This window comes from Drosophila serrata, unplaced genomic scaffold (genome assembly GCF_035046125.1).
Source record: "Drosophila serrata isolate PLE 108 unplaced genomic scaffold, ASM3504612v1 contig_167, whole genome shotgun sequence".
In the NCBI taxonomy this organism is placed as follows: Eukaryota; Metazoa; Arthropoda; class Insecta; order Diptera; family Drosophilidae; genus Drosophila; species Drosophila serrata.
Genome location: NW_028257065.1, coordinates 232,253 through 260,199, shown reverse-complemented (window position 1 = coordinate 260,199; position 27,947 = coordinate 232,253). Strand labels below are relative to the sequence as shown.

The 27,947-nt window shown below is 38.8% G+C and overlaps 2 protein-coding genes across 14 annotated transcripts; both read left to right on the top strand.

Annotated features, from left to right (window-relative positions):
* The first annotated feature begins 50 nt into the window (after positions 1-50).
* Positions 51-25,124, top strand: Plp (Pericentrin-like protein). 13 transcript variants are annotated; one of them, XM_086827411.1, is made up of 13 exons: positions 51-607; positions 4,861-6,978; positions 7,043-7,939; positions 8,365-8,505; positions 8,686-8,910; positions 14,537-14,662; positions 14,727-15,899; positions 16,081-16,248; positions 17,675-18,340; positions 20,538-21,251; positions 21,313-23,489; positions 23,557-23,667; positions 24,113-24,972. In XM_086827411.1, the coding sequence occupies exons 1-13, from the start codon at positions 581-583 to the stop codon at positions 24,462-24,464; spliced, it is 8,895 nt and encodes a 2,964-aa protein (XP_086683537.1). In that variant the 5' UTR covers positions 51-580; the 3' UTR covers positions 24,465-24,972. The 13 variants fall into 13 exon arrangements, with proteins under 13 accessions (XP_086683537.1, XP_086683538.1, XP_086683539.1 ...); XM_086827412.1 differs by lacking the exon at positions 16,081-16,248; XM_086827413.1 differs by lacking the exons at positions 8,686-8,910; positions 16,081-16,248.
* Positions 11,113-13,734, top strand: Or71a (Odorant receptor 71a). Its single transcript, XM_020942489.2, has 3 exons — positions 11,113-13,055; positions 13,114-13,380; positions 13,439-13,734. The coding sequence occupies exons 1-3, from the start codon at positions 12,240-12,242 to the stop codon at positions 13,490-13,492; spliced, it is 1,137 nt and encodes a 378-aa protein (XP_020798148.2). The 5' UTR covers positions 11,113-12,239; the 3' UTR covers positions 13,493-13,734.
* Positions 25,125-27,947: the final 2,823 nt, after the last annotated feature.

Genomic DNA, 27,947 nt, shown 5'->3' with positions numbered 1-27,947 from the left:
CTGAGCGTCACAGTATGTTAATTCTCCCACAAGAACCAAAAATAAAAAGATTTCACTCGATGGATCTGATGTTCAGTTGCATCGCGCTCGCGATTACGTGCAACTGTCTCAGTTCGGTTGCACTAAATCGGTTTTTTTTATATTTATTTTGTTGCAGTTTTTCTCCTTAGCGGAGTTTTAAACAAATTATAGAATAATGTTTGACTAAGGGCCACGGTTAAAGTAGCTAGTTTCCCCCCTTATTGTGTGCTGTCTTTGTGGTTTCGAAAGTGTTTTTAAAAAAAATATTGAAAATTTTACGTAAATTATCCAACATAACCTACAAAATTATTCGGTGTTTGGTTTTGGGATTTTTGTGCGCGTGTTTGAACCCTGAAAAAAGTAGAAAAACCAAATATCATCGTGTCATCAAAATCCGAATGTAAACAAGAAGCAAGAAAATGGATCACATCTAGAATAAATAGAAATATTCATTCGCAACTGACAGGCAGGCGCAAGTGTCAACAAAGGCGGCCAGGCCAAGAGGAACCCGGGAATAGGCCATAAATTATTTGGTTCAAGTGCAGCAAAAGTGGTCGCCATGAATCTGTATACTCTATACGATTGGGTAAGCACGGGAATCCATTAAAGTATTTATATTTTAACCTATTGGAGAGCAAGAAATCCGGGCAACATCCATCATATTTTCATGTGTTGGGGCGATCGAAAAAAGGGGGATAGTATTCAATGCGATCCACACACGCACACAATCCACAAACAGAAGAAGAGAGAGGAAAATAGTGTGTTGTTTACAAACGAAATCGGAAATTGAATGCGCCTTTGAACTTTCGATTAGACGACCACAACACAAGGCCCTTCAAAAAGTTTTATAAACTATGTACAGTGGAACCTACTCAGGAGAAATGAAAGATTTTTATATTATTTATGAATTTTATGGGTTTCAATAGGTTAAATTTAAAGTTGGGCTTTGAGTTTTAAAGATTTCACTTGAAGTAATATATTTATAAAACCTAACATATGAGGAAAATGTACCTGTTTAGACAATTTTAAAGAAATCTTCATGAAAAACACTTATTTTATTAATATATAAAAGAAACTCAAGAGTTATAACTCAGGAACAAACAATTTAGTTAAGGGCTCCTATTTAAAACTCATAAATATATGAAATAATGAAGGAAAATCACACATTTTTCCTTATATTTAATTACATTTGCTTTTATTTTTGCTTCTTTTAAAGTTTTATCGCTGTGCCCTTTAAAAGAGTTATCAACTGTACAATATATAGGAATTCCTTGGTCTTATCAACATTGCGCCATCAACATTCTGGCAACAAATGTTGCCCGCAAACACAAACACACACTCACACACACACACACTCATGTTTCTTACATCGCTTATGTTCCACATATAAATTTTGTTTATAAATAAAAAATGGGAGCGGACCATTGATTCGGTGCACGGAACCGCTTGGAACCGCATTGCAAATTTCCGCGGCACTCTCAGCACGCTCTCATCGGAGGCGCGCTGCTCTTTTCCATCGCTTTTCCTTTGATTTTCCTCGGATTGAGTGACTGATTTCAATTGAATGTCTCTTCTGGCGTTTTATTTATAAAAGAACTTGCACTGCAGGCGGTCGCGTCGCTTGTGCTTCTTGTCGCCGCACATTTATAGCTCCGAGGAAAAAGTAGATAAAAAAAAGAAAAGTGCAGTGAAGTTAAAAGAATAATTTGCATACAAGTGGAAACTCTCACAATGTGACAATTGTCAATACATGGACTCTCTATATATATTTTAAGTGACTGTAAATTGCATTTAATTGAGATAACTTTATCGTTGGATCAAATCGAATAGGAGAGAGAGAGGCCTCAAAATGGGGAAATTGCATGTGAGTGTGATCCTTAGCATCAATCGAAGTGACATTTGACTTGGCTTCTTTATTCTTAATATCTTTAGAATCATTTAAAACTAATGGATAATTAGATATTTAATAGTATTCAAGGAAATGATATCGTAATTAAAAGAGAAAGCGGAAAATATAATATGCGAGTGTGGTTTTTAAGCGAGTATTTCCTGCCTTACATTGTATTTATCATTTATACTCTTGATATTTGTATATTTAGTACTCAGTTGCAGTTATGGGATCATGTTATATATGTTAATTATTATAGCATCAGTTATAATACTAAACAAATAAACAAGAAAATAATTAAACAATTGAAAGCTATACAAAAAACTAATCCATTTCATAAAAAGTTAATTAAATAACTTAAATTAATCATCTTTGAATAAAAACATTCAATATCGAGGGTTCTATACAACTTACTAAGGGCTTTACAAGTTCTAAAAAGGGTAAACATCTTTTAAAATTAAAAGTAAATATGCTACGAAATTGTATATTGTAAAAAGAAAGTAATTTACACTAAATTTTCTGTCTAAAACATGTTATTTAATTTACACACCTTTTTAAAGGTGTTAAAAAACTATATTCATTTCTGAATTATAAAGTTTTTCCCAAAAGATGAAAAATTAATAAAAAAAAACAATGCTTACAAGTAAGCAATAACTGCAATACATTTATATTATCCTCTCAAGAATTATATAACCTTTTCGACGCCCAAGAAAATCGACTTCTCTTACCTATTACCACTTTGCCAAACATATTTCATTGCCGAATTTTCGCCTGGCAAAAGCTATTAATTTAATCATTTTCGCCAATATGCGTGCTATTATTGAAGCCCTATATATTGACAATATCTTATGGAAAATCAAGCGAAAGCAGCGAGCACCATTGACAGAGACGTTGGGCTAGGTCCTGCTACCCTATCCATCCTTTATCCTTACGGCGGGAGTGCCTGTGGTTGTTATTGTTATATTAGTTCGGCAAAGTGCAAAAAACCCCAGACGATGCCGATCCACCTGATGAAATGTGTGTCACACCCAAACAACGGCCCCCTTCGATAGAGCGAACTCAACTATAGCAACAAATTGAAATTGTTGTTGTTCTTGCGAAGAGGAGGGAAAACTTTCGATTTCGCTTTTCCGCCAAACAAGAAAGCACGCACACTTAACGAAGGAAAAACTAACCAAATCACGTTGCCATGACTATGATGGCAAACTTGTTATCCCGATATGCGTTTTAAGGATCAAACTGGGACTGGGACTTGCTATTTTTTGGTTGTCCCAAAGTCCTGGCTTTGTCTTTTCCGCCTGACAAGTTCAAGGACGTTCAAATAACAAAGAAGAAACAAAGGAGAGACTGGGAAAACTTTTGCACAAATATTTTCCCGGCTAATCTGAATAATTTGTCAAGCGTTACAAACTGACCCACATGGCGTATGCGTAATACGGAAAATATTGCCTTTAGAAGATGTGCAAAAACAGGGGGTACTCTATATAGGGAATATTTCATATAAAACACAATTTATAATTGAAGATAATAAATGTAAATACAGATACTGATGAATACGAACCATAACAACTGCTCAGTCATAGAAAATTCTCTTTTTCTTTCATATATCTTCCCCACATTCACTTATAACCATGATCCACTGTACCCATCATCATCATAAGTTCAAATAAGTTTATTATTTCTTACGTCAAATGCATTGCCTTGGCACATGCCTATATAAAGATGCATACGAGATCTAATTAGATCTCCAGCTGTGTGTGGAAATGTAATTGGAAAATGCCTAAATATTTCCTCACTCACTTTGGGAACGGATGCAACATGCATGTGTGGCACACGTTTCGAACACCTTCCCACCCGTTAATACATATATAGATATATCTTTTGGATCACTCAAGTGGACACATCGAGTCGTCTTTCTTAATTAATGTGGGCAGGGCCTAAAAATAAATATAACTCTGGCATATGCAACTCGAAAGAAGGAACAAAATATTTATTACAAAACGCATAAAGATGCTTCAAATGTTTCTAATTATAATTTAAAGGGAATCCAAGACATACAGCTGCAATCCATCAAGGAATCAGTGTGGGCAGTGAGAGAGTTTTCCCTTCTCCGATACAAAACACTTGAGATGCAGGTCAATTTGAAAATTGAAAATGTTGCCAAACACACATCTTGTTTACGTAATAAAGTCGTCGCTCTTTTTTAATACCTTTCACCCAAGTTTAGTGGGGCAGAGACCCAAAGAGGAGACAACCCCTAAAGAATCCTCACAATGCGTCTCTTCTTCATCGGTGACAACTGGGTGACATCATTAAATCGAATCGAAATCTAGAATATAAATTTATGGCGGCAGACGACGCGTGTTTGCCTCAAACTCAAGTGGCATGAGATGGTGGCACAACAAGTGGGCCAAAGCTTGTTCTGGTTTTTAGTTCTTATTCAAACAAATTTGAATGTTTTTCGTTCTACGATTTAGTCAAAAGGGAATGTCATACTAATTTGATGGAATTTCTTGGTTTGTGTATTAAAATTAAACTGGATAATTATTTTCTTTATATTCTAATTAGTAAATCAGCTGGAAAACCAATTTATTAAGGCTTCAAATCAATACTAAACTCGGTAGTTATTAGACCATAAAGTTTAAAGTTATATATCCATCTTGTTCGCACTCTCCTAGGAAGGATTTAGTCAAGTTTCGAACCGCGGTTTCGAACTGCGCACAGGACTCTAGCTTTCTTACTTAAAAAATCTTAAAAACTAGTTAAATAAACGAATATTTGCTATAATAAATAACTTTTTTTGGGTTCTTACTTTCATTATAATGTTTTATACCCTGAATTTTGTTAAAAACAATTAAGTTTTATACTTATTTACAAGCTCAGACTTTCTAAATTTAATAAAACATGTTTTAGCTCTTTTGATGACCTTTAATATACCATTTTCATTATAGATCACATCATTGCTCCGACCACACAGTGCCAGTGTTAGCTATAAGGCGATCGAAGCGGCGGCTGTTGAGGAGTTACCAGCAACATCTATATCAGCAACAACATCCCAGGCTGCAACAAAATCCCAACAGTTGTCAACAAAATCCCACACATCAGCAACATTATCCCAACAAACAGCAGCTGCAACACCCCACGGCGCTGGAAAAACAGAAAAAACTTGTGTGGATGTTGAGTTTGTGCCCACGCTAAACTTTTTGTTCGAGAAACCAACATCAACAACAACAGCAACCACAACAACATCTTTTGATGCGCAACAGTTTTCCGAGCACTTGCAACATGTTGCCAACACAGCGGATAACAATGAACCTGCAGATGATTGCAACTCCACCATTTCCGGCGACTCCAACGATTCCACACACACATACATAATCTCGAGAAGCAGTTGGACACCAGCCACATCGAGCAGTACACCCTATGCGGTCACCTCCACAGATACCGCCGAGTTAATCAGGAGACAAAACAATCTCAGTCTCACGGAGGAGGAGGATCAGTCACCGGTGTCATCGTTTAGCATTGAACAACCCACCAGTTCCATGACCATTGACATGGCCGATCAGCAGACGACAGCAACAACCACAACGACCACGAGCAGTGTGGATGTTGTGGCAGCAAATACAACAACGACGGCAACGACTACAACCACAACGACAAGTAGTAGCATCGAGGAGGATATCGAAGAGGCCATTGAGATCAGTGAAGTGGAGGAGCAACTCAATTCACCGCTCGAATCTCTGTCGGAGGCAGCCGCTTTTGCTCGACCCAAAGAGCAGCCATCAAGTGCCAAAAGCTTGACTAGCAATGTGGATGAGGATGAAGATGATGAGGATGCAGATGCAGCTGAGTTTCGTATCGATGATGCAGAGCTATCCGGTGGACATTTGGCCCAACACTTTCTGGTTGATGACAGCGAAGAGGAATCCGATCTGCCAGCTCCAACATCCAAAGTGGAGGTAACCCTCTCCTCCAATGATGATGACTTTGACATTAGTTTACCTCTGGAGCAGAGGAAACCAGTGCATTCGCTGCACGAGGAAGAAGACTCTGTGGATCAGAGTTTGAGCAATCAAAGCACTACGGATGATGTATCCGAGTTGATTGAAGAGCCGGCACATGAAGCGGAAGACGACAAGACCCAGGAGAGTGATGATGCTCCGCAGGAAACACATGTGGATGAAAGCCAAATGACCGAAGAGCAGGATCATTCAATGGAGGAAATTGTGGCCACCAATGAATCGATTGAGGTCACTTATGAAGCAGAGGAAACAGCCAATACAAACTCCCAAAAGGTAGAGTTAATCACAGATTTGGATGATGAGCAGGAACCGGAACAGGAGCAGGTTCCAGAAAGACCCACATCCACAGTGGAAACATTAACATTACCACCTCTCCAAGAAACTCGAGTGGTGGAGAACAAGGCGGCCAGAGCACTGTCATCCATACGATTGCAGCCAGAGTTAATGGAGCCACTGGAACTAACCCTTTTGGAAGTAGATGTGGATGAGGATGATGATGAGGACGATGAGGAGAGCTCGCTCCAATTGATGAAGCTGCGTCTGATGGCCATGAATCAACAAATGATCACAGACAATGCACCCAAGCTCTCACCCACGGAGGCGGAGCAAGCACAAGTAACCAGCACCAGCAACAACTTGGAACTCAAACAAATGGAGCGTGTTCCATTAACTGAATTCTCCAAGGATGTCCTCGAAGATATCACAGAGGAGAGCGAAAGACAGCTCTCCATGAGCACTACCATCGAGGAGGAGCAGGAACCACCTTCACTGTCCCTTGATGAGTCAAGAACATTGCTCCTGCAGGCAGGAGCCAATAAAACTGGAGTCGTAGGAAGCAGTTCCAGTATACTGCAACAATTGGAGGCCAAGGTCCAGGAGCTGCACACTCAATTGGAGACCAAGGATAATTGTCTGGCCTCATTGAATCTGCAACTGGAGGCAGCTAGAAGGGAATCAAGTGCGGGTCCAGCTTCGGCAAGAGATTCCAGCTCCATGATGACCAATTCCACAGAGTATCGCACACTCCAAGATGAGCTCGGGGGACCGGTAACTAATATACTTTAATATACTTTTCAATATATATATTAATAAGGTTTACTTTTCCCCACAGACTCTGGACATTTATGTGGAGATGTCGCGGCGAGATGAAATGATTGCCAAGCTCACGGATTCCCTGCAGCAATCTCTGACTGTTCGTGAAAAACTCCAAATGGATTCGGAACGCCTTGGCGGCGAGGTACAAAATTTACGCCGCCAACTCCAAGATGCCATCGAGTCTATGAAACGTTCGAGCGTCGGTTGGCCCGATCATGAGTCGAATCCCGGCCAGCGTCTATCGGAGATCTCCATGGATCTGATTAGCGAGAGCGACGATGACTTGGATCGGCATTTTCTCACCGACAACGAGGAGAGAGGTTCACGTAGCTCAAGGGAGAGACAATTGCCTCAGTTTCCAGCCAACAGCAACGATGACTTGCAACCAGAATGGACACCAGCGTTTAGCAAACAAATTGAACAATTCCATACCTATCTCTTGCCTACGGAGCAGAGAATATTCCTGATGGTCCAGCGCAAGTTCGATGACTATCTGAGTCAGCAGCTGGCCTCGTGTCGGGACCAAGGAGTTCAGGAGTTAAAGATTGCTCGGGATCAGTGGGAGAGTGAAAAGCAAACCGCCGAACAGGTTCAACAGGCTGCACATGCCAAGCAAATGGAAGAACTGCGCAAGTACTTTGAAAACAAGTGCGCAGATCTGGAGAAACAGTTTTCGGACGATGTCTTCTCGCACAAGTCGCAGCATCTGGCCAGTGATAGCTCTTCGGAATGCTCCGAAATGGATCAGATGGTCGAGGATGAGGTGGTAACGGCAGCGCCGGCCACTTCCTCAAAGGAGCCATCGCCCCGGAAGCGAAAGAGAGCTGAGCTCCTGTTGAGTCCAAGTCACAGGCAGATGACACCTTGTGGCTTGGATTCTTTGGGAGGGGATAATCCAGAAGCGGCCAAAGATGTGAGTTTTGTTTTGATTGTAGTTACGCCAAGATAGCTCAATATTAATACGTTTAAGTTCAAATAAGTTTGCATAAATAATATTTAAGCATGTCAGCTTTTCAAATTAAAAACAAATTAGTCTAATAATCAAATAATTTAGAAGAGGAAATGTCGCTTTTCAATTTCTATTAACTCTGTTAAAGGATTTTTCATTGTTTCCAATTAATTGGCCAAAATGAATAATAGAAGAAAGCTTGTAAGCAGTTTATAAATTTTATTCATTCTTTTAAGTTGTCTTTAAATATATTTGAATGACAGTTAAGGCACATATCTCTCCAAGTAATAACTATTAATTGTTTAAGTACAATTATAAACTTATAGATTTTAAATCTAATTAATCATCTTTGAAATATTATTAATTTTTCAATTCTTTCCAATTTCCAGTCGTCTCAGGACGTTATTGATCTTAAGAACTTCTACCAATCACATATTAAGGAATTAAAGCGAACTCATGAAGATCAAGTGCGCAAGTTAAGCGATCGCGTCAAGTTCTATGAGCGTCGCCAGGGGGACGATGACTACAAGGTACATAATTATATATGTAACAATATCCTGGCATATCCTTTGACCAAGCTTGTTTTTCTCTAACTAACTGCTCTCTAACTGCTGCATGTTTATTCTTGTTTCTCTTCTCTACGATCGTAATAACCCAATAAAACGGACTAATAACAATTGTAACTACCTGCAAAAATAACTAACACACAGCCTGAAAGCGAATCACCCGCACGTACCTGTCTCCGGGATCAGGAAATTGGAGCCGGAGATGGTCCCGCGAATACCTCGTTGATTATCATCGATGAGGATGAACTGAATTTAAACAACGAATCCCAGGTGATTCAGCGCATAATCGAGGAGTATGAGAAAAGGCTGCAGGAGCAACTGGCCTTGGCTCGCCAGGATATTGCCAATGAGTTGGAGCAACAGATTCAGGTGAAGATAAAGATGTGGCAAGTGGCATGATTATTTATTTTATTTTTTATTTATTTGAACTTACAGCACGTTTGTTGTTTTATTAATTGTTAACAAAATGATATTACAAAAATTCATTTTGATGTTGTAAATTAAAATTAACAAATAAGGAAGCTAACTTCGGTAAGCCGATGATTTTACATTCATTAAGTTTTCAGTTTGTTTATTCTATCGAATTGGAAATTGATCATAACTAAATCAGACAAGCATTAAATTCAACTCAGAAAGTGTTTTTATAGTTAATAAATCTGAATAAAAATAATAATAAATCTAAGCTTGACTTTAAGTCAAAAGTAGACAAAAAAGGAGGAAATCTCAAGCAGAAGGCTTGTTTCTAGACATAGACATTCTCTATTTCCTTCCTGAAGGTCCTTAAAAACCAATTCCACTTAATATTCCTTTATTTTTCATTCCCCCAAACGTAGTACGTGTGATTCACAACCTTAATTTTAGGGTCTTAATCTTAAAACATCTTCCTTTTGCGTAAAATCCCTTTCCCTTTAGCATAATTTATTTTTAAAAGCGGCGCACGCAAGCAAAAAAAAACGTGCAGAAATTGTCAAGCAGCCAAAAAAATCTCAAATGAAAGCAAAAGAAACTGAATTTAAATAAGCAAAGATAGAAAAATAAGAGCAGCAACATGAAAATCATGTTGGCGACAAACGTGTGCCAAAAGAACTTTCAACTCACTTTGAATTTATGTAGCATTAAATCCGTGTGCACTTTGATACCTGGGCAATCCATCTATTTATACCTGCCAACGGCAGTCAATGATCCCCTATCCAAGGCGCTGACGGATGTGCCCCAATCCTTTCCAGCAATTTACGTCGTATTCTTGAACCTCAATCTCTCTCTCACCAAATATGGTGGCCACGTGTCGTCTTCAGACGAGGGATAGATAAAGACCTCCCTTTCGATTTCGCTTGACACAAAGGCAACTATTTGTTTGTTCTTATTGTGGCAAACCCCAAAATAAATCCAACGAAGGTCAAAGACTACTGGATATAGTATTGTATATTGTGTATACAGTAGGGATTGATTAAAGATAGTTCGTAGATGGGAAAACATAATATTTATATGAAAGTGAAAGACATTTTTAAGTACTAGAGATATAAGGGTTTAAGGGTTATAAATAGATCTTTGATAGAACCTTCCTTTAATTGTACTTAGACTACAAAATTAAATATAAATATATATAAATAAAATGTAGAATCAAAGTTTAATTAATCATATCAATAAAATACCTTGAGGCATTTTAAAAAGAATTTTTAATTTTTTTTGTAAAGAGATTGTTTAAGTAATGCTATGAATGGATTACCTTAGATATGATTTTTAATGAGAAAGAATTTAAAAGAATTTAGGTAAAGGGATTGTTTAAATAATACTACAAATATCACCCCAGATAGGAACTTTAAAATGAGTTTAATTACAGAGATTTGTTAATTGTTTTACACTCGTGTTTTCTTTTGTTAATTACCCTTAAAACTAAGTTCAGTTATTAGAAATATCCACTTTAATTTTAGTTATTTTCCAATTACAAAAAAACCCCTAATCATACCTATGCAAAAATGCGTCTCTATTGTTGTTTCCTAAAGACATTTCTCGTCCCACTTATGATGTCAAAAAATAGTCTCGTTTATATGTATCATATGTTGGCTATCTTGGCAAACGTTCACCGAAATTTCGCAGACATTCTGCCGAAGATTTTGACAAAACAAAGATATATAATACAAAGATAAAAAATACATAGAGAAATACAAAAAAACAGCGCGCCAAAATATGTTATTTAATCGAAAAACATGTGCTCGCTCTGCTATTTATTTCACACTTTCCTAATAAAGTCGTGAAATGTAGCTCTAATAAACTCCAAGCCGGAAGTGTGAAGACTGGCTCAAGTTGGGATTAATAAAGGGGGAAAACCACCCCCCAATATATACACAAAACTGCCTGCAACATGCAGTTCTTCTTCTCACCAAATAACTTTTTAAAATTAACGCTCATAAATTTGAATTAATTTCAACACGCACACAACATCACTCAGAGCAATAAAGAGAAAGCCACACACTCTCAGTGCTCTCTCAGATTCTCCCAAAAATTAAATATACCTCTCAGATTCTTCCGCTATATATATATATACATATGCCTGCCTCACTCGGAACAATCAGTCTTTTCCGTTACTTCAATGCGTGCGTACGGGATCTTACTATATAGCGGATAATTTCATTCATTCAAATTTTATACAAAGAACTTTTCTAAGAGCGGAGAAGAGATCTTCGCTATCTTCAAGTGGTTTCTTTTCGTGGAAATACAAGAGAAAAATAGACAAAATCATTGCCAAAAATTGTACAAACAAAACAATTATTTAAATTCAAAGTTGTGTTCATTGTGTCCATTAATTGGAAATTTGTGTGAGTGATGGTGTGATTTGAATTTTAACGGTTTTTGAATGATTCGTTTGAGAATTAAAGAAAACTACGGAACTAAAAAAGGAACTTCAAAAGTAAGCAAAAGTGAATTTAAGACTAAATAAACTCTCCTGTCTAAATATCCATCAATCGAAAGTCACTCAGACTTTAAATAAACAAAACTTCCTGCACTTTGTCAAAAGACATGTCTTGTCTTCCCTTCGAAATGGAAAAGTCATTGGCCTTTCTCCAACCAAAAATAAGAGAAATTAAAAACCAAAGAATTCCCATTTCCAGGGCAGGAGTTTATTTTTGTTTTTAAGGCGCAAAATATTCGGTTTGCTCTGGGAAAGAATCTTTGTTTTTGGGTTTTATATTTAGTCCATTTTAAGGGATGAGTGATAATGATGCATTCACTTAAAGGAAGTAGTTGCTGGTTTAAATAATACGAATATTTAATTAGGGATAGAAAAATTCTGGAGCCTATCTTATCTTAATTCTTATGGGAAATTAACAATCAATTTAAAGAACAAAAGTACAAGGAAATCTATAATATTATCTCCTATATAAGTCAAACCTCATAGGTCGTCAAAGACCACTTATGGGAAATAATATTTAACAAGCCTTATTTAAAGAGCCTTACTATGGGGAAATCTATCATATTATTCCCATTTTAAACCTTTCCTCATTGGCCTTTAAAAACCTCCTTGTAAAGTCCACCAATTGTTTCTCACTAAGTGAATTTTAATTGAAAAACCTAAACGACCAAGGAACGCCCCTTAAATTAAGTCATCAAGCCAAATCAATTAGGGAAAAGCCTTTATAAGGATTTACCTTCCACAAAAGTAATTTAATAAGAGTTCAAAGTTCAAACCCCGTGGAAGTATGGATTACGACCGCATTAGACCAGTGCGCTTCTTGACAGGATTCTTGGGTTGGTGTCGCCTCTGGCCAAGAGATGGACCAATACCCAAAGAGAATTGGAACAATTGGAGGGATTATCTTTTGCACACACCATTTGCCATATTATTCATGGGTCTGCTGTGGGTGGAGGCCATGATGAGCAAGGATATTGAGCATGTTGCCGATGTCCTGTTGATTGGTTTAACCACAACAGCTTTGGTGGTCAAAATGGTGAATAACTGGAGATATGCTCATGTGGCCCAAAGACTCCTAACCCAATGGAGTACCTCCGATCAGTTTGAGTTGAGGAATCAAAGGGAAGTGGAAATGTGGCAATTCGAGCATCGTCGTTACACTCGCGTCTTCATTTTCTACGTCATGTGCAGTGCCGGTGTGATTCCCCTAATTGTGATCAAACCTTTGTTCGATATTCCCAATCAATTGCCATTCTGGATGTGGATGCCATTCGATTGGCAGAAACCCATTAGCTTTTGGTATCCATTTATTTATGAGTTTATAACGATACCCATTGTTTGTGCGTGTAATATTACCATGGATGGTGTCAATTGGTACATGATGTTGCATCTTTCGCTTTGTTTGAGGATGCTGGGACAGAGATTGAGTGATTTGCGGGGAAATGATGAAAAGTTGGGTGAGAAATTCCTAGAGTTGGTGCATGTGCATCAGGATTTGAAGCGACAGGCCTTGGACATTGAGACCTTCATTTCGAAGAGTACTTTTATACAGATTTTGGTCAGCTCTTTGACCATTTGCTTTACCATATATTCCATGCAGATGGTGAGTTTTTAAACGAAATATATAGAGTTATTTTATTAAACTCTCCTAATCCTTTTAGAGTCCCGTGATGCAGGATTTGAATAAATTTGCTGCCATGCTTCAGTATCTCTTGTCCATGATCATGCAAATCCTATTGCCCAGCATTTATGGCAATGCTGTGATTAATTCGGCCAATTCATTAACAAGTTGTCTATATCATTCCGATTGGTCAGATATGAATCCTCGAATGCGTCGTTTAATTCTCATGTTTATGGTTTACTTGAATCATCCTTTGTCCTTGAGAGCCGGTGGTTTTTTCCAGGTCGGCTTGCCTTTATTTACCAAGGTTTTTAAGATGGATTCTGAAATTTGAGATCCCTTTCTATAACATATCTTTATTTCAGACCATGAATCAAGCCTATAGTCTGCTAGCCTTGCTGCTCAACATGAATAAATAGGAGAAAACTAAAACTCTGATTTCTATTTTGGATTAGCAAGAAGATTTCGCAGCTCGTTTGGAGATTTATTGCCGCCGCATCTTGTTATGCAAAAGTTCTAAAAATATATAGTAGCATTGCACGAAATATACACATATTCCTAAATATATATATATCAAGTACTACATGTATGCACTGCACATGAAATGTAGAAAATTGCAAGTGACGAAAATAAAATTCTGATTTGACTAGCACATTGAAAAGCGGGAAAAGTTTCACTGGGGAAAAATTCAGGCCATTTTTCCCCCAAAATAAACAAAAGGGAAAAACGCAGAGATGGTTTAAGATATATAGAAAACATATATGGAAAAGTAATTCGGATCTTAAAATACTTTATTAATTTCTTTTTGATTTTATAAATATGTAACAGGCTGTCATCAGCCTACGCAAAAGCCTCAAGTAAATATTGGAAAATATTGAAAACAAAGAAAACTTGTAATCTGCCGGGATCATGACCCCTTTTGAGAGAGAGAAATATATATTTATATGGAGAGAAAGAGCAAGAAAAAGAGAGAACTTTAGAGATAACACAACTTGATGTTGATAATTCATTTTATTTAACTTTGAAATGATTAAACGTCAACTGTTTTTAATTGTATTTAATGTGGTTTTTATGGTTTCTTGAAGAGGGTGTAACAACGTCCAAAAATAAACCTCAACTCCACCCACAAATTTCCCTTTCTCCCTCTTGTCTTTGCTTCGTTTTGACTTGGGGGAGAATCTTTATTAAGATTTATACATCTTCCGCCTTTTGGATGATCCCTGAGAGAGATCAAAAATAAAAGAACACACAGATCATTTCCCATCTTCATCATGTAAATATTTTCACTTGAAACCATAAATATTTATTCTCTGGTGAAAGGCGGGAAAAGTTTTCCGAATGAAAGCTCTGATCTGTCTCCTAGTTTCCGTTGCAATATGCAACCGAATGTTGCCACACATACACACATTTGTCCGTAAACAAAACATTAATTTCTTGTAAACAATTTGCATTTAAATTTTCAGAATTTATTGTCGGAGAATACCGTGGATGATCAGCATTGGCCCAAGGAGCTGATCTTGCTGCGTGAAAAGTTTACGGCCAAAAGTCAACTGGAGATCACTCAACTGAATATTAAACATGCCGACGAGGTGGGTTTTAAATACTTTAAAACATATTTAAGAGTACATTTTAATCCAAACTATTATTTGGCAGATGTCGCGTATGAAATTAGAATTTGAGAAGCAATTGAATCGGAAGAACAAGCGGCATTCCACCTTCGATGCTGCCCGTGATTTGGAGCAAGTGATTTGCGAAAGGGATGGCTTGAGGGAATTGTCAAAGAGTTTCCGCAGTGTGCTTAGCAAATTGGCCAAATGTGTGGCCAATTGTGAGGAGGATTTGAATTCTACACTTTCGGAAGATTTGCAACGTCTGCTGTTGCCCCTTAGCCGGAGTCAAGATGCGGGCGAAGAGCTGGATGTCACGCTCAGTGGCTCTCTCAACAACACCCGACAAATACTTCGTGTCCCAGATGTACACAGTCTTCTGGAGGTTGTGGAGGATCCCAGTCTGGTGCAGTTCATCGATAGCAAGAGCAATGAAGAGCCCAGCGAAGATTTCGATTTGAATGATTGCTTGGAGCGTCTCAAGTCCGAGGCTTCCTATCTATTGCATTTGTCCGAGGATTTGCACAGGCCACGTGCCCAGGATGAGGCCTCGGAGGAGCCACTAGATGAGCCGGAAAAGCAAGAGCATGAACTCTGCTGCGAGGCAGAGGATGGCCTGAAAAGCACAGCCGCCGTGCTGTCCAAGTTTTTGAGGACCAACTCCCTAAACGATCAGCAAATGGGCGTGGCCAATCAACGAAAGCATAGCAGTCCAGAGGCGGGAAAAACCCATACCTCCCTGCCGCCAGATCTCTACGAGCAGGAAGGCAATGCCTCGCAGTTATCCTTCCAGCTGGTGGAACTCAAGAACCGTCTAATAAAGTCAGAGACTGATCGCCAAAAGCTACAGCAGCAACTAAGTAACACAATCGATCGCAATGCGGAGTTGGGACAGGAATTGCAAGCCTTGAGAGATCAGCTCTCCCAGCTAAACTCCCTAAACCACACAGACTACAACGAAGGCTATGGCCTGGGTGGACCTGGAATGAAGAGCTTGCAGGAGCAGGAAGGATTAGATCAATCCTCCGCCAGTTTTGTGGCCCTGCAGGAGAGGGCACGCCACCTGCTCTCATCATCCTCGCCAGTTAAGGACGCACAACCTTTGAGGGATCCAGGAAATTCCACAGTCACGTTGCTTCAAATGATTGAAGACTTTTGCCGTGAGGGAGACAAGGTGGTGGAGCATGGCAAAAAGGATCGCGAGGATCTGCAGTCTCAGGTGAGTTCAATCCCAGAATCTTTAAAAGTTATTGCCTCTCCTACTCCAAGTGCTAAACGCATGATCCGTAAATATTGATCAAAATCGAAATTAAAACGATGTTAGTATGTAAGGCAGGTATTTTTATGTTAAGTCTTTACCCGATCCTAACCAAACCCCACCAACCACAACCAAAACACAGATCGATACCGCTGACAAGCAGCTGAAGGACACCAGGCGTTTCCTGGAGGATCAGGCCGCTGAACGCGAACAGGAACGTGATGAGTTCCAGCGTGAAATTGAGCGGCTAAAGGCTCAGTTGCGTGACAAGGAGAAGGAGCATAGCTCCTATGCCAATGCCTCCGAGGAGGTGAGTCCTGACCACGGTCATCTCACATCTGGGATTTGCTTGGTCTTGATTTTCGGGCTTGGTCTGACTTTTGTTTCATTTGCGTTTTGCCTTTTTGGTTTATCAAGTCTTTTTCTCTGTCTTTTCTTTGTTCTCTATATATCTCTATTTGTTTTTGGTATTATTATTATTATAGCTTTAGTTTTGGTTATAAGTTTAGTTATTTAAGTTTCCTCTGAATGTTTTGCTCTTTTTTATTAACTGACACAATTATGCACCTCTACTTTAATATAAACACAAAATTGCTTGGAATTAATTCAAGTCTGGAAAGCATTACAAAATCGCACGAGTCTTAGGCACCTGTTGGTCATAATTTCAGTATAAATCCAAATAGGGGGGAAGTCAAGGGCAGCATCCAATATCTCTGTATTTGTATCTATATCTCTGTGTATATATGCTAGATCTTTTGTAAGAACGTGCCAACATATTTATAGACCCGGAGAAATACACATACACTTAAGTGTCTGCGCCAGTCGTAGCCTTTCAATCGGATTCCATTTAGTGAAACTACCTCAAGTTTAAGATCTCAACGGGATTGTGTATATATTTTCAATGTCACTTGGATATATGCAGGCACTTTGTTTCTAAAATGATCTATGAGGAAGTGTTAGAAAAGTTTTTTGGTTAATTTACAAGTGTGATATGAAGATTAATTCATTTGTTCTAGTTTTGATTATTACAAAATGTTTAATGTTGATTTATGGGAATTTTTATTATTACAAAATTATTTTGTTGATTTATGAGGCTTTTTCTTCTATTTTAAACTATTAAATCTTCACATTTTAAGAGCTATATAAATACATGAATTTCCTCAAGTTAGTTATTATACATTTGTATCATTAATAATTTATTTTGTAGCAGCTTTTTTTTACTTATCATATTATTATACAAGTTAAAGTCACATATAAGATATTGAATTACAGTTTTTTATTATTTAAACACCATATTTTGATCAAGATGTATAGTATACGGTATTTATTACAATCTTATTATGCATTTAAAAATTATAATTATTATTTAAGTTTGGTATTATGGTCCTCTTAAGCATAAAACCTAAATGTTTCTTGTATTAATCAAACTAATTGAATCTAAAAAACAATTGTAACTCTTTTTGCATGCACCCCGTAAACAAAACTGCAACTAAACTACAACTAAAAAATAAATTAAAACTTAAAAAATCTTTGCACCTGTACCCCCTTTCTTCCCACTGCGCCTGCACAAAATACACACAAAAATATAATTGAAGTTTTCGAAGAAAAAGCATGTAAGTTGGTCACTAATCCTGGACATGATTGCACCCGCACACTCACTACATTTCACCACCTTTCACCTTAATTCACCACGAATTAAAGATTACTAATTAAAATGAATATTTAATTCTATGCAGTATGCCCAGCTGGAGGGTCAGTTGCGAGAGGTGAGCCATCAGCTCAGCGAATCGAATGCCAAGCGGGACAAGTTCGAAGTGGAACTAAAGGCTTCGATTGACAAGATATTTGTGCTGAGGGAAATCATCTCGGAACTGGAGACCCAAGTCCAGACCAAGGCCATCAATGAACAGGTTCTGACCGAGAAGGCCAAGCAACTGGAGGATTATGTGAGCTTACAGATCAAGGATAATGATGCATTGCAGCAGGAGGTGCATAGTCTGAAAACGGATATCGGCGAAGGTTATCAATCTCGCATCAGATTGCTGGAGGAGAAGTTGCAACTTGGAAGACCCACAGCAGAACAGGGACAAGTTCTCAGTCAAGTGGCAGAGAAACTGCGTGATATCGAAACCACCTTGGATCAAAAGACCAAAGTCCTGGAATCACTGCACAACTCCAACACGGCCTCCAATTCAACAAGTCTGAGTGTCACCGAAGATGTTTCCGTTCATGGCAGCAAAGATCGCACAGCCGAGGGTTCTCCCACACATCCATCGCTCACCATCGAGAATGTGCAGCGGGTCACCGAGAAGCTGGACAAGCACACCCGGGTGGAGGAGGCGGCCATCAAGCGGATACGGGATCTGGAGATGCAGGCACAGCAAATGCGTACCGGCTATATGGTGAGTAAGATACTCTGGGTTAATGTCTATGCTAAATAAGAATTCGAGTTCGATAACTATAGGTTTGTGTACAAGCTACTGGAGTTAAAATTGATTTCTTTAATTGTTTTCATCTCTTAAATGATGATCTATTTTATAAGTATTTTATTATTTTTTGAATTATATTCTTTTTTAAATTTAGATTTTGTATTAAAAACAATAATTAACAATTAACAATTATTTATTATTTATTTTAATTAATTGTATTTTTTTATTATTAGAAATTTTTATAATTATATATAAGTTTTTGATTCCATTTTTGTGTTTTTTAGTTTAATTTCTTGTTAAACAAAATATTTAAAACTGAATGAATTGGTTCGTGTCGCAACTTAAGATCTTTAGTTCAGTTAATTTTTTAGTTCATCAAGTTTTCGAATAAGATTCGAATAGGTTTGAGTATTTGCTAAAGCGCTGATTTTAAATTTCAACTGATGCTTTTTATATATTTAGATGCTTCTTTGCTCTTGATTTCCCTCCCTTACCCTTTCATACATATTCTCTTAGCTTTCTCGATCGAAAACATTATTCAGTTGCCTTTCGAAAGGCATTGTGAACGGCAGAAACGGAGGAAATGTTCGCTTTCTTATATCTCGTTTTATATCGCTAACTGAATAATGATATTTATATGTCGGTCCAAGAAATAAATCTATATACAAGAATTATAAAGGAATACACAAAATAAAGACTGCAAGTGTCTGAGGTTACGGAAATGTTTCAATATCCAAAGATTCCGCTGCGAGTGAGTTTTTCAAATGAATATATTTTTGAATGTTCGATCCAAGGTCCCGCCGAAAATTGAGCTCTCTGTGCGACAGACAATTGATGTGCCTGTGGCAGCAATTGTTTATTTATTTTTCAAGGCAATCATAATATAAATAAATATAATATAATTGAATTTGTTTGTGGCTGCCCGTTGTCATAATGTTTTGTCCATGCATTCAAAGTGGGCTTTTTCTAATAGAGATGTTTTGTGATTTTTTTGTGGCAAAAACTTGCGGGAATTTGGCACACTTGATGTCATAAATAAATCTTTTGGTGTTCCTGTTCCCTTTTCCCCATTTTGCCCGGTTCGTTCCACTTCAAAAATAGCCTCGGAACTATATTTCTTTTCACTTGAAAAATAGAATTCAAATAAAAACAAATCATTTGGCGCCTCCCTTGGCACCTGCCACATTTCCATTATGCCCGCTCCTTTTGTCGCTTCTTCTATAAGAAAAGAATGCGTTAAAGTGCAGTTTTGTTTACAAATGTGCATCATCCCCAATTGAAACACTAATATGATGCTGTAATGCCTCAATAAATTCCATTATGTTAGGGCACGCATCCCGCTGTGTTGTTTGGAGAACGGGAAGAGTGATTTGCTACGTTTGAGATTCTGCTGGATACTCGTCCAGAGATGGGTGCCTGGAGCGATTGCATTGGGGGGAAGTCTGCCCGCATAAATATATACTTAAATGGATCAAAACTGAGTAAACACAAGTGGCAGAAGCAAAGAGATACTGAGAGATACTATGGGACAGTGGAAGAAATCTTTTAAAGTTAAAGTTTCTGTAAATTATGTATAAATATAAAGCTCATAATAGTTAGATTTTTAATTTAAACGGTAGATCAGGTAATATTTTATATAATATCATATATTTACATATAATATTAAAAGTAATACAACTAAATACTTCCTTAAAGTTAATCTCTATAGGTTTTCCCATGATTTAATATTTCTATATTATTTTAACCGCAAAACTATATAAACATTGAGTTAAGAACCACTGAGTGAAGTATATAACATTACTCATAGCAAGTTATCTTTTACATTTACCATCAAAGATGGCACAATTTAAACAATTTAAGTTTATTCACACATATACAACCTACTGTGCAATGGAGATATATAAAATACTTCCACTTTAATTGAAAGTTGGATAGGGTTAAATGCAGATGAAGCCAACGGTCAAAGCGTTCGGTCATTGGACTTCCACCCACACATTCCAGAAGAAATATATACGAAAGATATAGTACACAGACACTTGAACTCTAGGAAATTAACTATAGGAAAATATATCTTCTAAATAAAATAAACTACAACATTTTCTACAACTAAGTTAAACTAAACCAATTAATTGTATATAATTAGTAACAAATATTTCACATTTCCTTTTAGGATCTCCAACATGAGCGGGACTCACTCCAAGGTCGTATGGATGAGCAAACCCATCGCATATCCACACTTCAGAATCGCTTGGAGGAGCAAAGACAGCGGGCTGAGCAACTGCATCGTGCTGGCACCTCCGATCTGACCACCAAAGTCCATGAACTCCAGGGTGAAGTGCAGAATCTGAGTGAGCAACTAACTGCTCGGGATAAGCAAATGGCCACCATGAGACAGCAGTTGCAACGCAGCAAGGAGGAGATCATGCGGCTGGAAGCAGAGCTCACAGTTCGAACACAACCGGATCGGAGTTTGGTGGACAAACTGGAGGCGGAGGTGAAACAAAAGACCACCGAGATTGGGAAACTAAAGGAAAAGATTCGCACGGAAATGATCAATCGTCTGGCTCTGCCGGATCTTATGCAAACTATGCTGGCTGATAAGAACGATGAGATTGATCATCTTCGCGATCAACTAGAGGCCAGGGAAAAGGAATTGCTACAGGCAACCCAGGCACAGGATGTTAGCCCAATCTCCTCGCCAGCAGGAGGAGGTGGAGATGGTGGAGCAGGAGCAGGAGGAAAGTTAAGTTCACGCACTCTCAGCGATATAGGATCAATTACCGAATATCCCGAACCGGATGTGGACCGAAGAGCGGCTATGAGAAGCTTGAATGCTCCTTTGCACATGACTGACGGTGCGGGTGGCTTCCTGCACCAGACAATGGTGAGTGTCCTTTTGTTCTTGTATAGAAATCCTTATTTATAATTAATAATCCCTTTAACAGGAGACATCCAAGGAAGCTGTGGCCAACTTAACGCAGAAGCGGACCGACGATCTGAGTGGCTTTATGGCCCCGTATCCGGTCAACACCTTCGAGCATCCTCACTACTTCCAGGCTTTGGGAGTCACTGCCCAGAGCAGCGATGGCCTCACACCTGGCCTTGTGCCGCGGCAGATCAACTTCTCTAATCTCACAGAGGATTCCAAGTTAAAAACGCCCAGCATGATGGTTATGCGAACCCCAGAGATGCCCAAACCCATGACTCCACCGGAAGTGCATCAATTGCGACAGAAAGTGTCCACCTTGGAGCAGGAGAAACAGCGTCAGCAGACTGAAGCCGAGAAGAACTTGCAGGATTTGAGGAAGCAACTGGAACAGGAGAAGGAGCAAGTCATTCGCCAAGCACAAACCCTGCAAAGTCACCAAGAAAGTGAGCAAAAGTACAGACAGTGCATTGAGTCGTTGGAAACCAAGATTCTGGAGGCAGCTGCTCAGGAGGCCGCGGAGCGAGAGAATCTCCGCAAGGAGCTCAACTACGTGAGTGTGGCTCATGGCCACTGCGAGGATGCAGCAGCTGCTCGCAAGCGAGAGCTTGAGGCACTCAATGTGGAGGTGAAAGTCAAGGCCGATCAGCTGCAGGCTGCTCTCCGGCGATGTGGAGAGCTGGAACTTCAGGTTCTGACCCTAGAGCGGGATCTGGAACGTCTCAAGAACAGCGAGAATAGCTCAAAGCAGTACTCCGTGGATGAGATCGCTCAGCAGGTGGAAAAGGAATTGAATTACTCCGCTCAGTTGGATTCAAATATTCTCAAAGCCATCGAGAGCGAGGATGAGAACAATCTGGACAAGAAGCAGCAGCAAAAGGAGGTGCAAACCGAAGAGGAGGAGCATCTGTTGCCGGGCACTGGCAATGGCACCGATGACGAGAACTTTACCGGGGAACGGGAGCTGCTGAATCAACTCGAAGCCCTCCGTGCTCAGCTGGCCGTGGAGCGTGAGCAATGTGAGGCACTGAGCAAGGAGCTGCTCGGAGAGAAGCAGCACTCGCAAGACATCCAAGAGCAGGATGTGGTCATCATTGAGGCAATGAGAAAGCGCCTAGAAACCGCTCTCGATGCAGAGGATGAGCTCCACAAGCAGCTGGACCAGGAACGCGAGCGATGTGAGCGTCTACAGACTCAGCTCACAGCCCTGCAACGGGCGGAGAGTCGAAGGAACAGTTCTCTGCTCCTCAAATCTCCCGGAGACTCTCCTCGCAAATCCCCGCGTGCTGACTTTGAGTCGGAATTGGGAGACAGGTTGCGCAGTGAGATCAAACTGTTGGCCGCTCAGAACGAGCGAGAGCGTGAGAGATCAGCGGATGCACAACGTAGCAGTGAGCGGGAGCGTCAGCGGTACGAGATGGAGCTCCAAGAGCGAGTGGCATACTGTGAGCGGCTCAAGCAGGAGATGGAGAAACTCTCTCGGGACAAGGAGTCGGCTGAAGCCGAACTGGAGCACTTCAACGAACGTTTGACGCTCCAGGCGAGCGAGGTGGAGAGCCTGGAGGCCAGGCTGGTCACTCTTCAGGAGGCAGAGACCCGCAGGGCCAACACACGCACTCGACAGCATCAGGAGAATGTCCAGCTTCAGGCCGAGATTCATGAGTTGCGCTCCAAGCTGTTAGCTGCTGAAGCGGCAAAAGATTCACTGGATCAAAAGATCGTGCAACTTCGTTTCGATGTGAGTCGCTCGGGTCAGCGTGAAGCCAAATTGGCAGAGGCACTGGCTCAGGCCAACGATCGGTTGGCACACAGTACCACCGATGACACTGTGCCGGCTCAGTTTCTGCAAAAGATGAAGGAGATCAATAACTTGCTGGTGGAGAATACCCAGGAAAATAAGCAAATGGCTGAAACAGTACAATTTTTAGTGGGTGAACGACTGGCGTTGCAGAAGAAATGCGAGGAGTTGATGAACAGCTCTGGAAATACCAATGTAACTGAGCTTGAGGAACGTTGCCGTCAGTTAATCGGTCGCTATCTCCGCGTTGAGTCACATCGCAAGGCTTTGGTCTACCAGAAAAGGTATCTGAAGCTCACCTTGGAGGGTTACCAGGCCAGTGAGCAGTTGGCATTGCAGAATCTGCGAGGAAGTGGAGCGCAAACTGTTAGCCAGCGGAATATTAAAAAGAAGTTTAAGTGAGTTTTTAACATTTAACTAGTATAAAACAAATCCCAACTTGATATTTACTTTATCCTTTTGCAGGACTGTTGCCCTGGCCATTATAGCCATTCAGCGAATCAAGTATATTGGACGCATTTGGCACACGGGCAAGCGGATTGTGAGCAAATCCGTCTTTACAATTACCCAGCAAAGGTGAGGTATCCCCCTTTGGGATCATTTGGATCATATATACCTTTGCTGTACATAAAAGCCTCGATGCCATAACCCACATTGCATTCTCTCTCATTCCCCCTCTAAGCTCTAAGATGCCCCTAGTGACGGTCAATATGAAAGTAAAACTAAGCAAGGGCGATACAGCCAAGAAATAGCCAAAGGTCTGGGTACCACAAATGAAAGCACTTTATTTTTTTTTTAATGTTTCACCAACATTTCTAGAAATTAGAAAGAACAAGTGTAGCCATAGATATAGTTTATAACTTTAACTAACAGAATTGGGTTTCGGGTTTACTTTTTAAAGCATTATCAAGCAAATTAATTAATTATTTACGTTTTGAAACACACCTTAAATTCTATCCTAAAATCACCCATTTAAAACAGTATTTATAGACTTGAAAACTAATCGTAACTCTCTTTCTAGAAGTCCTGGACTCAATATGGCCCCCACATTGCCATCACCATTGCCTGTGCCCAACTCCTCGAACTTACCCACCAATAATAATAATAATAATAATAGTCACAACCTGACGGGACGCCTGAGCTATGCACCTGTCTCGCCACCGATGGTTAACTACAGCACATTGCAGCCAATAATGTTGTCATCGGATTTTAACCTCCAAGCGCCAACCACATCGTTGCACAACTCCATCTCAAATAATAACAATAATAATAATAATAACAGCAGCAATGATGCCAATGGTCTGCCTTCTTTGGCCAGATTGGATTGGCCAACGATGCAGAAACCGAAAAGAGCGCATGCGCGGCATCATTGAGAAGCAGCGAGAAAAGTCCCTTAAGATTAAGTGAAGCCATAAAACGAAGACATTTTCTAGGAGCATGATGATTCATTTTTAGAATTATATAGAATTACCTGTACCATTTACCTCCCATTATTTCCCCTGCCCCTCTCAAAAACTATGTTTTAAGCTGTTGTGTAACCTAGTTTAAGCATTCGCACAAGAAAACCACACCAAACTTAGGCATGTAATTGATCGTCTGTAAGTGTTATTTGTATTATTACCGCCCAAGTGTAGTTGTAAGCATAAAAAACCTAATCCAAGTCCCAGTATTTTTTTTTAATATGATTCGGCTGAGTTTTAAAAGAGTCCCTAGTCTGCAGTATCATTCATTAGTTATTCATCAACATATTCATCAGTGCAATCATTGAATGAGTTGTTGAGGAAAAGTTAATGATGACTGCAGGTTTATTTAATTTGAATTTGACTGTATAAGTTTTTTAATAAGTTTTATTAAATCATAATGGATTTCTTATTTAAACAAGTTTTTCTTGAGTTATTATTTCTTTTGAAAAGTTGTAATTTACATACAAATGGAATGTGCCTTATGGGTGAGAGGATTCAATGGACAATTATGAATTCAATTCACATCAAAAATCATTCAAAATAAAAGTTAACATGTTAATGAACTAGAAACATCTGTTTTTTTTTAAATATTTTATAGCATTAAGAAAAGATTTGCCTATTAATTAAGGACTAAATATGCTAATACTTGATATACTTGGAAAATCAAGTGGCTGTTAATAACCAACTTCACCATACGGACCATCAAGAAAAGTGCTCCTTAACAATATGCCAGGAGCACAAAACGGATTGCACTTGTTTCCCCCAATGCCGGTATTAAGCTCAACAGGTTTATGAGAGAGACCTTGGGTTGGTTTTGGGTTGGATTTGTGTTGGGATCTGGCAAATGCCAAGTTGTGATGCTGCTGCACAAGGACACCAAAGCCGGTTGGTGAGCATTAAGTAATGTGAAGTACCTCGCCTCAGGGCGGCTATACGTCAAATGAACGCGAAAAAAAGCTGCAATGTTTTCGCACGTCCAGCAGGGAATCAATCTAAAAGGGGGGTCAGACCTGCCCCCTAAACCCACCCAAAGGCTACTCCCATGGTAATCTAGAAAAGAGGGAATGCAAATACTCTTTAAAACTTATAATGTCTTAAATAAATTTGTAGATGTTATTCTTGAACTACGCAAAAATCTACCTTCTTTGTAATAATATTTTAAAATAATTTTGTTCCCTCGCTCCACACCTTTTCCCTCATAAATTTAATTGCAATTTTTCCCAATTTCCTTTGCTGATAGAAAAAGCTCTCCCCATCAAACCCATTAACATAGCGAACATTTCCCGTTTGGATATACCCTTGATAATTACTGGCCAGCTCGTTATCAGCCCACAGCATGCCGCCCACTGATAACAACACAGGTTGAAGGAGAGCTTTCAACCCGAAGCCGGACGAGTCCAACCGAAGGCGAAGCTGAGCTTTCCCTGAGGCAACCATGGTATGGAGGAACGGACAGGAATTGCTAACATATGGCAGGGTTTCTTGAATGGCGCATCGTCTAGCATTGGCTATCCTGTCGTTGTGGCAAGCGGTCCTTCCATCAGCTCCTCAAACGGTCTTTTCTGGCTGCGGTTTTTGCGAGTGTGTTTCGCTAATTTCCATAACAAATTCCGTTGTCGGATCTCCAATTGTATTTCGTGTGCGTTTCTCCCTCGAGAACGGTTGTGTCTCTGGACTTTGCATAAAATATATTTTATTCGATTGTCTCGCGCATAAATATTGAAAACAAAAACAGAAGAAAGAAATATTTGAAAAAGAAAGTCTTTAAATTCGATTATTGCGGCTCGCCGGTGTTTAACATTTTCGCTGGGATTTGCATATTTCCCAAGTTTTCCCGTTTGAATATTAATGATTTGTGCAACAAGAAGGGATATGATTAATTATCCAGACTTTGGGTAAAAGTAAACAATCAAAAATCACTCGAAAACAATATATTACGGTTAAGTTTTGTGCTCCTAAAGTTGAAAGAATCCAAAGGGTGACAAGGTAAGCTTTGGTTATAAATTAATCTGATTTTTAGGGAGGCTAAAGATTTGTATGGTGTTTAAAAAAGTTGTAACATCTTTTTTAGGGTTTAAAAACAAATATTCCATTACAAAATCAAGCTTCTTGAACTTAATCTAAATGCTTGAAATTAGCACTTTAAAGTTCTATGATTTGATTTTGAAAATGTAGATTTGATCTAGGTTTATTTAATGGAATCTTAAGTCTAAAATTTGATTAGATAAAAATCTATGTTTAAATGATTACTATTATTATTATAAAATAGATCAACAGGTGTGATCGTTGTGTAAGAATTACTATTTAAACTAAATAAATCTTGATCAAATACATTATATGATTTTGAAAAATGTTGGTGGGGTTTGTAAGTTTAAAAACTTAATTACTTTAAAATGATAAAAATCCTTATGAACTGAAATTATTATTATCTAAAGCATTTTTATAAGAGGTAAACTTAACAAAATATAATAAATGGCAAAAGTTTATTAAATAAACACTGTCTCCCGAACAATTTAATTTATAATTTAAGAAATTCAAATGTGTACTTCTGTAGGAGTATTAGTAGTAGTTCAGAATAAATCAATTTTATATATTTATTAATTTTTAATTGCTTAAATAATACCTTTTTATAAAATAAGTAAAAAGTGATAACATAATAAGAAAGAACTTCGTTTTATGTATATTTCTTTTTACCTTTTATTAGCCAAAATAAAGCAATTACATGTACTGATAAATTGTATAAACAATAATTTAAAGTATGGATAAAACATCAATTAACAAATTACCATTTCTACATTATCTTTTACTTCAACCTCAACTGTATTTTAAAAAACATTCCCATTTAAAGACGTGTCTGATGTCACTTTAAGCCATCCACAAAAAGTCCCAACAAGTTTGTAAGAAAAAGCCAAGGGAGGCGATGAAGAAATCCAATTTGATAAGTAATCGCATCAGACCAAAGCCTGAAAATTCGCAGTTAAAGCGTCTTTTTGGCCCTAATCCCAGCCATTTAAACACTAAAGGCAAAGCCAGCAGGCAAAGGCAATGGAAGCAGGCAAAAGACACCCAATTCCAGTCCCAATCCCAATCCCCAACTGCCGCCTGTTGAATATTTGCCATTCAAGTTGATATTTCTGTTCATTCTTTGGGGCTTGGCTTATTAAATCTGTGATTGTTAGCCGCCTGGTGAGGGTGAAAATATACAAAAAGTTGGCCAGGTCAAAGGCCAAACTAGTTTGAAGAGCTCTCTCTCTGATTTGGGTTTTATTTTTATATACATTTTCCTTTTTTTTTTTTGCATTTCCTGAGAGTGAAAGTTGGCCTATTCGCTTCGCTTTCCTCTGTTTTTCCCGATGGTATCTCCCGCTGTATTTGTATCTGTATCTGATAAGA